At 37.0% G+C, this 12,851-nt stretch overlaps 4 protein-coding genes across 4 annotated transcripts; all 4 read right to left on the bottom strand.

Annotated features, from left to right (window-relative positions):
- Positions 1-3,158: 3,158 nt before the first annotated feature.
- LOC113328524 (bark agglutinin I polypeptide A-like) lies at positions 3,159-3,692 on the bottom strand. The gene has a single exon (XM_026575605.1). The coding sequence runs from the start codon at positions 3,690-3,692 to the stop codon at positions 3,159-3,161; it is 534 nt and encodes a 177-aa protein (XP_026431390.1).
- Positions 3,693-5,985: 2,293 nt separating this feature from the next.
- Positions 5,986-7,128, bottom strand: LOC113328523 (anti-H(O) lectin 1-like). The gene has a single exon (XM_026575604.1). It carries the CDS (start codon positions 7,126-7,128, stop codon positions 5,986-5,988), a length of 1,143 nt encoding a protein of 380 aa, XP_026431389.1.
- Positions 7,129-9,425: 2,297 nt separating this feature from the next.
- LOC113328522 lies at positions 9,426-9,887 on the bottom strand. The gene has a single exon (XM_026575603.1). It carries the CDS (start codon positions 9,885-9,887, stop codon positions 9,426-9,428), a length of 462 nt encoding a protein of 153 aa, XP_026431388.1.
- Positions 9,888-11,542: 1,655 nt separating this feature from the next.
- LOC113328521 lies at positions 11,543-12,361 on the bottom strand. Its single transcript, XM_026575602.1, has one exon. It carries the CDS (start codon positions 12,359-12,361, stop codon positions 11,543-11,545), a length of 819 nt encoding a protein of 272 aa, XP_026431387.1.
- Between the last annotated feature and the right edge of the window lie 490 nt (positions 12,362-12,851).

Below are 12,851 nucleotides of genomic sequence, written 5' to 3'. Positions count from 1 at the left end.
AAAACCATTACAATTTCGTTTCAGATTCAACATCAGCATTTGCTGCTCCTCCTTCTATCCCATCTGCTTCTCAATCTTCCACTGCTGTAACTAAGTTCAGTCCCATATCAATTTCTGCAACTTCATCTTCTTGAACTCAATCGGCCATTAATTTGATGGAATCCAATTGGCCATTAATTTCTGCAACTTCATCTTCTCAATCTTAGCATTTTGATATACTACAGCGTTGTTGTAATTTGATGGAATCCAATTGGCCAGAGACCTTGGATTGCTATCTTGACTGGCTTAGCATTTAAATATACTACAGCGTCCTTGCGCGGTGTTAGCTTTTTGCTTATATGCTATCAGCCTTTCAGCCCTTTCTAATCTGGCAGAGAAAATGGAAACCGAACAAAGATCTAAAACAGTAGTTTTACCAATCATAGCTACTACTTAATCATAATCTAATCTAACTTACTTTAATTAATCATTACAAACTACTTACATTGATTATCCAGTTAACCATTCAACGTCTTTGTTGAAGAACAAGGTCGCCGTAGTATTTTTCTGAGTTGTCGTTATGAATCGCATAATTTCTCAGTAGAATGTTAAGAAAATGATATAACAAGCCGAAACATAAGCTTAGTCATGGATTCCAGGAAACTTAATTAATTTTTAAAGGGATGACAACTATTTCCAGAAATGTGAATTTACTCTGGTAGTGAATAAAGGGTCGAAGTTATTATATTCCAGACATAATTGGACTATAATTCAGCTTAAGAAAATATACTCATATAAATGTTGAACAGAGAACCATGTAGAAGTTGAAGGTTTCAATAATTTTAATGTACAAGAACTTGAATTCCTTATAAATGGGGAGTGTGGATTTAAGGCACATATTAAAAATGGGTAGTCTAGAAATTTGATTACCTTTAGCAGTCATTACTGAGGTGAGGTGAGTAGTAGGAGTCCACTTGGCAGTTTCTTAAGCTAAGGGTTTACTCTGCCCATCCTTTTTCTTTGTTTTGTTTCCAAGTCTATTTGAAACCACTCACTTGTTTGCGGCTGTAAAATTTAACTTTGTTTAGCACTATATTCTTTCTTCTGTTTAACTCAGTGATGGTCTGGACTACGGATCCCATATTCCAGTAGAAGTATAAGAACTGTGCGTTGTGCGAAGAGTCTTCCCGGTAGAAGGTTACATGAAGAACATTCCGATCAAGACTTAGATCATTATAAGTGGAAAACCAATGGAAGCATTTACCAAGTAAGTCCATCTATAACATCTGACCTACACAAAAGTTTAACTTTACCAATCTCAACCATTTGACTCTTATATTTAGATCAACAAGAAAATAAAGATAAATTGAGAAATATAAGCCTGTTTGAAACCCGATTTACAAATATAGGCACGTTTTTTTTCTTCAATTTTTCAAATATCGGCTTGTCTCCACTTTTCCATCCATTATATTTTTATTTATTTACCCTTTATTCATTGCCATTTAAGGTTCGTTGATCTCGTTTAGGATCGTGTCACCATTTTCCGGTTGTACATCATTCCCCAAAAGGGTTCATCATTCACAAGTTTAGGGTTCAACTTTTTTCATTTAGGGTTTGTCATTCCCAAGTTCAGGTTTTATGGTTCCCAAGTTCAGGGTTCCCAAATTTTAGGATTCATGGTTCCCAAGTTTAAGGGTTCAGGGTTTTAGTTGGTTGGAAATCGACCTTGCACAAAAGAGGGTAAATAAGACTTTTTAATAGGTGAGATAATTGCTATCTTGCACTTAAGTGATGGAATCCGTTTTTTTCCAAAGAAAAAAAACAGTGGAACCAAATCAAGACAGGCCTATATTCGAAAAGTTCAAAAAACCGAGCCTATATTCGAAGACGCCGAAAAAAAAAGCTAGTTTATATTTCCAAATCTCACAAAATAAAAATTGCACATCACCACATTCATATCAGGAAACCGGTTAAAAAAAAATTTCAATAAAATTAAATTCAAAAATGAATTGTGTTCCTAAACAACCTCCTTTATTAGATCAGCAGCAGTTACATGTCTTATTAGTATTTTTTGGGGAGTTTTTTTTTTTTTTTTTTTTTGAAATAAGACATATATTACCGGGACTTCGTTAATCTGTGAATTCAGTCTCTTCAGAGACAGACTTATGTTGAGTTGCTCTTCCAATGACTGAATTTCTTGGATGATCGATAGAAGTTACTACAAACTTATTTTTATTACAAATACATAGTATATCATAAGCTTTGACGGTGTCGAAGCAATTATAAATCTAGGAGCTTGATCAGAAGAAAAGTCTCAACTAAATCTCAATTAGCAATTATGTTTTTTGTTGAGGATTCGTTCCTGGAAACCCTATGTCTCTCCTGCGGATCATCAATTCTCAACTTTTTCTTAAAGATTTTGGTGAAGCTTTTCTTCTTCTTTTTTTCCCCAAAATCAATACCATTTCTCAATAACAACAACAACTAATAAGACGGGTAACTGTTGCTAATCTAGTGAGGGAGGCAATGTATTTTGGATTTAATTTTGTAAAAAAGTTCTTTTTTAACCGGTTTCCTGATATGAATGTGGGATTATGCAATTTTTATTTTCTTTTAGGTCTGAATATAAGAGTCCAATGGTTGAGATTCATAAAGCTAAATTGCTATTGCTATAGCCTATAAAGCAAGTTGAATATATCCGATCGACTTTAGACCTTACCCTTCCAAGTTTTGTTAAACTTCTGTGTAGGATAGATTTTATAGATGGACTTACATTGGTAAATGCTCCTATTGGTTTTTCGCTTGTAATGATATCTGTCTTGATTGGAATTTTATAAATTACTGTATTGAATATTTTACTGGTTTTGTGGTGGATCGGGAGGATCTTACTGATTGTTATGGCGGGTGTAGTGGCGGTTAATGTTTTTGTTACCCGTCGGTCACCGAGCAAGGTGGCGAAATAGGTATATCCTACCCACCGGACCCGATGTATAGGCCTAACTTTAATATATGCGATTTAGTAGGTTATGTTTTAAGTCATGTCTATTTGAAAACCGGATTTTCAGCATAAGTTAGAAAAACACTGAAGTTTTTCGTAGTAAAATTATAAGTCACCCAAGCATTAGCTTTTCTTCCATCACTTATAGTGCCATTTGCTAATGTCATTGTAGCCACATATACTACCAATATGAACTTGGGTCAAATGGGTTTTTATAACTGTCGAACTCAACCGCAACAATTTGACTTGTCTCCAAATTGTTTTCAGATACGTTTCGAGTCAATAAGCCAAGAGCTCCCCCGCCAGAATCTGGAGGAAGTACAGACCCAAAAGGTGCAAGAAAAAAAGCCATACCATCACCAGCAGCAGTCGCATTATGTGCATCAATGATGAATGAGAAGTGTGTATCAAAATCTGTCATCCTTCCAGTGGTTGCATCCCAAAGCTGTATAGCTTCTGAGTAAATGGCACGACCTACACTACCACCAGGATTAGTGTAAAGACTAGCGTTGTTCCTGGTGACTTCAATGAAGCTACCGTTCCTGATTGAATCTCCTTGGAAATTTATTCGTGGATCATTCTTTGCGAAATTTGGGAAGTTAGAGGAGATCGAATTTTTAGGTTTAGGAAGAATTAACAGTATCGTGATGATTTGAAAGAATAATATTGAAAAATGAAGATGAGAAATTGTTGATGAGTTGCAATGGAAACCCATTGGTTATGAATGAATAGTCTTTTGAGTATGCAAGACTTGTTTACTAAAAGAAAGAAAGGAAGTGGCATATTCTTGATTTTTAGATTTATTTACTCATGATCTAATAAACATTCTCAAAAGTCACATCGGCCTAACAGGCAAACGTGCAACATGCATAAAATCATAAATCAATTAAAAATTTTGGTTTAATTTTTGTTTCGGATTGACATATAGGTTCCTCTCGATTTCTCTTATTCTTTTTCTCTGGTTTCTTTTGAGCGGAGAAGAAAGAAGTTGAGAGGAGAAAAGAAAATAAAACACAGTGAGAGATAAGAGTTGGACTGAGTGGTTTTATTAATATCCAGAACCAAATTTTTATTAATATTAAATATTGTCCAAGTTTAAGATAACCCAAAACAAACGTGGGAACTAAAATAAATGGTGGAAATAAGTGAAAATCATGTTTCAAAGAGACTTGGCGTGAGTCCAAGATTTTGGTGGGGTGGGGTGGGAGGAATATGTTGGGGGGAAATTTGAGATGGAAAATAATGTGAGAGATTTAGAAAATTGGTAAGGCCGGCTCTAACGGGCATCCAAGATCCAAGATTGGATGCCAAGACCGTGGTCTAAAATGTGACTGTTTGCTTGATTCCCAGAGAGTGTTTCGTTTTGCTTGGATTCAAGATGGAAATAATTCAAGCACGCGGTTTGAAACTGCGTGTCAAATAAGCATCACACGCAGTTCCTAAATGCGTGCCAGCGAATATTCATACGGAAATATTCTTTCGCACGCCGTTCCTAACATCGTTCCACGCTGATTCAAACTGCGTATTTATCTGAATGTTAATCTTTTAGTGACTTTATTTTAATAATATTTGGATAAAAACTGTGACCAAAAAAATGGCCGGTATTTTGGGGAAGAATCCTAACTACTAGGTAGGAGAGAGTACAGCTGGGAAGGAAAGAAAAATTCAGTCTGAGAAACAAAATCATATAAACTCCGTTTCTTTGCTGCATAATTCTAGTTCATGCAAGAAAAAAAAAACAGAGTTTCAATCTCATACAAAAACAACAATTTTTCGTTTTGCAAAACTGTAATCACATAATATCCATCATTAAAGTACTAGTAGTAATTGATATAAGAGATTAATTACTAACTTTTTTCTAGGTGGTGATGTTTATCCGAAAATTAATCCCTTCCAAATCTAGAAACGCGGTTAGAAACGGCGTGCCGTGCAGGTTCAAAAAGCGTATCGACTAGGAATCCTGGATCCCCATTGCGCCCGGGCGTTGTGTTTTGGTGACATGGATCCGGTGATAATCTTGAATCTTGGCATACCATTAGAGCCAGCCTAAGGGAGAGAACTTTGGGGAAGTTTGGATTTTTTGGAGGGAAATAAAATGGAATTATAATGAAAAAGAAATGACAAATTAGATATATATTGAAAATTATAAATTTTGTAGAGACACATTTTAAAACACCTGTAAGAGTAGTTGAAAAATCAGAATTAAAACTACTCATATTTTTTCATTAAGACTCTTATATGAGTGGAAGCACTAAAGACATGTATATGTGTCTCGAACCGAAAAATCAATATGTGTCAAATCGGGCAATATGGTGTACTGCATTAAGATAACTAAAACAGACCTAATCTATTAAACGTGGGTATATGATAACCAGAGACTCATTTAATAGAATTTGGTTAAGAAAATGTGGAATTTCATGGTCGCAGATTGTTATTGAAAGATTTCTCGATTAGCTCCCGCCTGCTGCATAATTTGCTAGACCATCTGCTGCTTGATTCCCTTCTCTATGACTGTGTTGCGATGTATATTGAGCTGAGGGATTTGTCATATTCGTTTCTTATGTAATTTGGTGGATTGTCGGTTGATCCATGTACAATTAATGTGTAATTTGGTGATATTTTAATTGAATTAGATAATTATTCATCGGCTCAAATTTTCTCGGAAGATAACTATGTTACCGATTTGATAATTGATACACACAAATGAGGGAAAACCCAGGACGTATACAAACTAAAAATTTTAGTCCTCATGTTCCTGGAAAAGAGATAGTCACTTTTTTATTTCTAGGCCAAAATGAAAAAAATGATGGTAACTCTATTCTAGAAACTGTTCCTGGAAAAGAGATTGTCACTTTTTTTATCTTTAGGCCATCATAAAAAAGTGATGATAATTCTATTTTAGAAACGGATGTTGTATGATTTAAGTAGCATCTCAATAATGTCTTGAGTTGCGTTTGTATGATTTAAGTAGCATTTCTATGATGTCTTGAGTTGCATCTTCTCTTCCACTAGATAAACAAAGCAAAACCAAGGCCAAAACCTAAAACACCCAGGCCAACACCAAGACCAACCGCAGAGCCGGTTGTATTACCTGTCCCTTGTGTACTTGTTGGTGGTACGTTTTGATCAGTATTTCCTTCATCAGGTTTATTACCTGTCCCTTGTGTACTTGTTGGTGGTATGTTTTGATCAGTATTTCCTTCATCAGTTTTATTACCTTTCCCTTGTGCACTTGTTGGTGCTATTGTTGGTGCTATTGTTGGTGCTATGCTTTGATAATTATTTCCTTCACCAGTTTTATTATCTTTTTTTACCTCGATTAATTCTAAAGTGGAATTGAATCTCCAGGAAAGGACTTTATGATCTTCAAAAAAAACCCCGGTGGCAGCTGAAAATCCAACAGTAATCTGGTTTGGTAGAACTTTGCTTAAATCAACAACATAATTTAAAGTAGAACTCCCATTGAAAACAGGTTTTTCAGCATAAGTTAGAAAAACGCTCAAATTTTCCGTAGTAGAATTATAAGTTACCCACGCATTAGCTTTTCTTCCATCCCTTATAGTACCATCTGCCAATGACACATTAGCCACGGATACAACCGAGTTAACATTGATACCGACATGATCTGAACTTGGATCAAATGGGTTTTTATAACTGTCGAACTCAACCGCAACAATTTGACTTGTCTCCAAATTGTTTTCAGATACGTTCCCAGTCAATAAGCCAAGAGCTCCCCCGCCAGAATCTGGAGGAAGTACAGACCCAAAAGGTGCAAGAAAAAAAGCCATACCATCACCAGCCCTAGTCGCATTATGTGCATCAATGATGAATGAGAAGTGTGTCTCAAAATCTGTCATCCTTCCAGTGGTTGCATCCCAAAGCTGTATAGCTTCTGAGTAAACGGCACGACCTACACTACCACCACGATCAGTATAAAGACTAGCGTTGTTCCTGGTGACTTCAATGAAGCTACCGTTCCTGATTGAATCTCCTTGGAAATTTATTCGTGGATCATTCTTTGCGAAATTTGGGAAGTTAAAGGAGATCGAATTTGTAGGTTTAGGAAGAATTAACAGTATTGTGATGATTTGAAAGAATAATATTGAAAAATGAAGATGAGAAATTCTTGATGAGTTGCAATGGAAACCCATTGGTTATGAATGAATAGTCTTTTGAGTATGTAAGACTTGTTTACTAAAAGAAAGAAAGGAAGTGACATATTTATAGCATGCCATGAAGACTGTAGAGCCACAGCAAATTGAGCTTTTGATTATGATTTTTTTCTTTGACGTGAAGAAGGGTCACAAAACTTCTTTGCTTTTAAAGGAAAAATAAGTATCAAAAGAAAATAACTGAGTCTTTTCTTGGGTCTTTCTCTTTTCTTTTTTCCCTCAAAGAAAATTCTTCATTTGGAAAAATAAATAAAAATAGAAGTCTGCTAGAAGATTCGGAGAGTGAGAACACAACACTGTTTTGCTTTTAATTTTCATCATTTTTGTACAGGTTAATATTGTACATTGTTTAACTAACAAATCTCTCTTTTCGATCAAAAAATCAAAGGGAAAAGAGACGTGAAAAAGATTGTGTCGTCTGACTCTGAATGACTTGTGCTATACGTTCTACTATATGCAATTAATATATGTTGGCGAAGACCCAAATTGGGAATCTGGTTAGAGATTATTTCACCCGTCATTGCCAGTGTAAATAGGGCCAAGTGAATATTAAGAATCTTGAGTGACTGATCTGCTCATGAATTTATGGCAGAGACTCATGACGCCTCGTCGATCTTAATTTTGGGGTTCTGTCATTAGTTTTTATTTCTTCTTTACTATGATCACGCGGCTAAAAGATTGCCAGAGGAAGATCGATATATAAGCTTTGTGATTTCCTCAGAGTTCTTAAGTGGTCGGCCCAACTCACCCATAAATGAGCGGCTGCTAATTCTCATAGAGCGGGTCCCACTCACCACACTCACCCGAAACCCGAAGGTTTTCGGATAGTTTTTTTGGACTGTCTGTCCAGAACTACTTTGGTTATCAATCTTTTTGTCACTACTTTAATAGCTCAGCACTGTGTGAATCTTCGTTGTGTTTCATTTTTCCGATGGTGGCCAAATTTTTAGCTTTAAATTCGACGATCCTGTAGTGCGGTTCTTTGGCTAAACCAAAAGCTGAAGGGTCACCAAACGTGTTTGGTTTGAACTTTTGAAAAGAAAAATATATAAAAAACTTTTGAGGGTAAGTGATTCTCGAGCGACTCTCTTAATTTCATTACTTTTCAAGTTGGTCCTCTACGTTTGAGCAGGGCCATGAATTTATGGCTGACGGGGCCGGAAACTTGTGGTCTTGAAATTAGAAGTTAATACTATGTACGAGGTCAAAGAGGGTGGCTTATATAAGACGTATAGCATGGTTCCATTTGTTAGAATTGGGACATAAACATGAAACTGTTAAATTGTTCTCCACCCTACCTCTTTTAGCTCCAAAACCAACAGGTCCACACCCTAGCTTGATGGCTGATTGTGAAAAAGTCTTTTCTGGGGCCGGTGGACTTTATCTTGGATGCTGCTTGGTCATTTTCATTTAGGATAATGGGATAAGGGCAAGTCTAATCCAAGCTTGGGAACAAAATGTGGAATGTTAAGTTTACAGTCCTGCTGTTGGATGGTGACAAAGATAAACACGGTATGAGAAAATGGAAGAAGAAACCACCTCGATTACTATAGATCTGTTAGGTGGGCAGATTAATTTGGTTTTAGGGTTTGTCTTTTTTTTTGAACAGAAAGGAATTTTATTAAGAGGAGAAAGAGGAGTTACAACAATTCCACCAGGAGCGCAAGTTTAAACAAAAACTACACAAAGATGGAAAGCCAATTGTTGTGGATTGTGTTCGCGAAGTTTAAATGGACACGCCTGCCTGCTGATGCTGCCCAAGATAAAACCAAAGAACGCACTTCCAAACCCAAGTCATCATCTGTTTTAAACGTATGTTTCTACTGAAAAATTCGATTGTTGCGCTCATCCCATAAAGTTTGCACCACTGCCGCAGGGATCAGTTCCCAGATGAAGTTTCCTATAGCACTGAAGTGACCATGGTACCATTCTTGTGCCAGGGAATTGAAATTTCTTGGAATCACCCAAGACCAGCAGTCAGTTGGCATCACCATCGACCAGACAATGTGCGCAACTTTGCAGTGCAGGAAAATGTGCTCTTGCGATTCCATATCATCTCCACAGAGAGCACAAGAATTGTAAATATCAACCCCTTTAAACTGCAGCATGTCTATGGTGTTCAACTTGTCATGCAACAGACACCAAAGTAGGAAATTGATCTTGGGCGGAATATATTTCTTCCAAATGAATTGATGAGGGAAATTATCAATACCTGAATTTTCAATAAGCTTAGCATATAGGGTTTTAACTGTGAATATTCCATCATTATGCAAAGACTAACGCCTAGTATCAGGAAGGTTGTCTAGAACTGGTGGAGTGCTTCCAATAACAGACAACAGATCAGCAAACCTATCTGTTTCAGAATTTGTAAGATTACGTTTGAAATTAAAACTCCAGTTTCCATCTACTGTGACCATATCTGCAACCTTCACGTTCTTATTATTGGTTAAGTTGTACATAGAATGGAATAAGGAGGCAAGAGAGGCATCTCCTTTCCATATGTCATGCCAAAACGAAGTTGCTCTTCCTGAATGAATAGTCAAGTAGGAATGAGTGTTGACCAAATGAGTTGTATTAGCTATTGTTTTCCAGCATGATACACCATGAGAATGCTTCACCTTACTTGGGATCCAATAGGAGAAGTTATCCCCATGTTTATCTACCACAATTTTGTACCACAGTCTTGTTTTTTCTTGGCCGAATCTCCAACACCATTTCGCCAACAAACTCTGGTTCATCCTCTTCAGATTACAAACTCCCAGACCCCCCCTTTCCTTATCGGCACAGACGAGATCCCAATTAACCAAATGAGATATTCTAGAAGAACCACTGTATTCCCATAGGAAGTTTCACATCTTTCTTTCCAGGATTTTAATGACTGAGGCAGGCGCTTGAAATAACGAGAAGTAGTAGACTGGTAGAGCATTCAAAATGCATTTCAGTAGAGTTAGTTTCCCTCCTTTTGAAAGAGAAATTTGCCGCCAGTTTGAAAGTCTCTCTTCAAACTTTTCAATTATTGGATACCATATGCTCTTAGATGTAGGATTTGCTCCTAATGACATGCCCAAGTAAATGAAAGGCAAGACATCAGTGACACAACCAAGTTCCTTTGCCCGAACTGAGATATATGGAACCTCCCCAATTGCTATCAGTCTTGTTTTTAGATTGTTTACCTTTAAACCAGCTATATACTCGAAGCACTTCATGGCAGAGAACAAATTATGTAATTCCTCCCTACTGTTATCAATGAAAAAGATAGTGTCGTCAGCATAGTGTAGGTGATTAACATTGATACAGTTAGGAGTCACAGAAAAACCACTGAACAGGTTCAGTGTTGAGGCTTTATCCATATATCTTGAAAATCCCTCCATGGCTATATTGAAAAGAAGTGGTGAAACTGGACATCCATGCCTCACGCCTCGAGAACTAGAGAAGTGACCAAAAGATGAACCATTAATCAACACAAAAAAAGTAGAAGTTGAGTAACAGAATCTTAGCCACTTACATATCTTTCTACCAAACCCCATTTTGTTTAGAACAAACTCCAAGTACTTCCAATTAATCCTGTCGAAGGCCTTTTCTAAGTCAATCTTGCAGATGATTCCTGCTTTGTCAGATCTCAGTCTAGAGTCAACTAACTCGTTAGCAGTTAATGTACCATCTATAATTTGCCTACCCTCAATATATGCGCACTGAACTGGGGATATTATATTGTCCATCACTAGCTTGAGTCTCGTTGCCAGCACTTTTGCGATGATTTTATAAACACTAGTGAGTAGACAGATTGGTCTGCAGTCCTTGATCGACTCCACATAATCTTTTTTTGGAACCAGGGTGATGAAGGTGGAGTTATGTTTAATGTCTATTTGTCCCGTGGAACAAAATTCATTGATTGTGCCCATTATGTCTTGCTTTAGGAAACCCCAACAATTCTTGAAAAAAACAACTGGGAAGCCGTCTGGACCAGGTGTTTTATCACCTCCTAGATCTTGGATGGCTTTCCAAACTTCATCTTCAGTAAATGTTGATTCTAAGATTACGTTTTCTTGGTCGTTTATCCTATCAAAGTCTATTCCTTCCAGCTCCGGCCTGATAACCTCCTCTTCAGTGAATAAGGTGCGATAGAAGTTAATGATATGCTGTTGTAACAAAGATCTATCGTCTACAAGTGCTCCATTTATGTATAATTGTTTGATCCTGTTACTTCTTCTTCTTGCCGTAGTTTTACTCATAAAAAATACAGTATTCCTGTCACCCTCTTGTAGCCATTTAGTCTTTGATTTAATCTTCCAAGATATTTCCTCCATTTGCGCCGTTTTCTCAAATTCAGACTTTAGGTATATGATATTATGTTTGTCTTCTTTAGAAAGAACGTTATCCTATGACATATTGTCTATTCCTGGATTTCAGTCAAAATGTCATTGAGCCTAGTGTGTGTATGTTTGAAAACCTCCTTGTTCCAAACACGTAGTTTTTCTTTTAGGGCCTTTAGCTTTAGCCATAACACCGTACTTGGAGAACCTGTAAAGGAAAAAGACAACCACCAATCTTTCAAAAGGGTTAGAAAATCACTCTCTAATAACCACATTGCCTCGAACCTAAAAGGACAAGGTCCCCAACTGGGATCTGAAATGTCTAGAAGGATTGGGATATGGTCTGAAGTAGGTCGAGCTCTGGCTAGTTGGGAGATGAGGGGGAAATGGGTTTCAAAGCATGGGGTTATAAGAAATCTGTCAAGCCTACACATAACTGGATTGGATTGTCCATTTGACCATGTAAAGCGTGCACCTTTCAAAGGAAGATCCACCAGATTATGATGCTCAATGAAGTCATTGAATTGTGTCATGCTTCTGGAGATCTTGGTGCAATTCTTCTTTTCATCACACTTTTTAACTGTGTTAAAATCTCCACCTATGCACCATGGTAAATTCCATAGTCTACATGTAGTATCCAATTCTTCCCAGAAGCTAATTCTCTCCACAATATTGTTGGGTCCATACACACTGGTAAGCATCCAATTGAAATTGTCTGACTTATTTGTGCATGAGACTGATAAAATATATTCCCCAGTAAGTGCATCATTGACCTCCATAAATTTTTTGTCCCACAGGATAATCATACCTCCTGAACTACCAACAGACTGTTGAAAAGTCCATCCAACATTGTTGTATCCACAAATTTGACTGATATCTAGCTGAGTGCATTGCATCATTTTAGTTTCTTGATGAATGATGATAGGTGCTTTGTTCAACTGTATGATTTTTCGAACTACGGACCTTCTATTGGGGGAGTTTAACCCTCTCACATTCCAACTGAGGATTGAAAAACTCATTGAGATAGGTGTTAGACCCTTGTTTTAGCTGCTCGTTTGGGTGATGGGTAAATAGAATCCAATTCTGTGACGCCTAAACGCTTCCATTCTGACTTGAATCTCTTTGGGACTACTTGGGAAGAATCTGAAATTATCATGACCTCTTGATCCCTCGATGATGCATTGTCTGATGTTCCATCTGATGTATCATGTGTTTTAAAACTAGGAGGCAAAGATGGAGTATTGACAGAAGAAGTGTGTAGACCATTTTCATCATCAACACTCTGCATGAAAGTGGCATCATCAACAATCATCATGAAAGTGTCATTAAGACAGAGAAGAGGAATAGACTTTTGTTTTGGTTCATATATTGAGACTTCCTCCATATCTT

This window comes from Papaver somniferum, unplaced genomic scaffold (assembly GCF_003573695.1).
Source record: "Papaver somniferum cultivar HN1 unplaced genomic scaffold, ASM357369v1 unplaced-scaffold_11, whole genome shotgun sequence".
NCBI classification, from domain to species: Eukaryota; Viridiplantae; Streptophyta; class Magnoliopsida; order Ranunculales; family Papaveraceae; genus Papaver; species Papaver somniferum.
This window is presented reverse-complemented; position numbering and strand designations above follow the sequence as displayed.

What these genes read in the sequence shown, in the direction of transcription:
- LOC113328523 (XM_026575604.1), bottom strand. Translation starts at nt 7,128, where the DNA reads ATGGGTTTCCATTGCAACTCATCAAGAATTTCTCATCTTCATTTTTCA.
- LOC113328524 (XM_026575605.1), bottom strand. Translation starts at nt 3,692, where the DNA reads ATGGGTTTCCATTGCAACTCATCAACAATTTCTCATCTTCATTTTTCA.
- LOC113328521 (XM_026575602.1), bottom strand. Translation starts at nt 12,361, where the DNA reads ATGATGCAATGCACTCAGCTAGATATCAGTCAAATTTGTGGATACAAC.
- LOC113328522 (XM_026575603.1), bottom strand. Translation starts at nt 9,887, where the DNA reads ATGAACCAGAGTTTGTTGGCGAAATGGTGTTGGAGATTCGGCCAAGAA.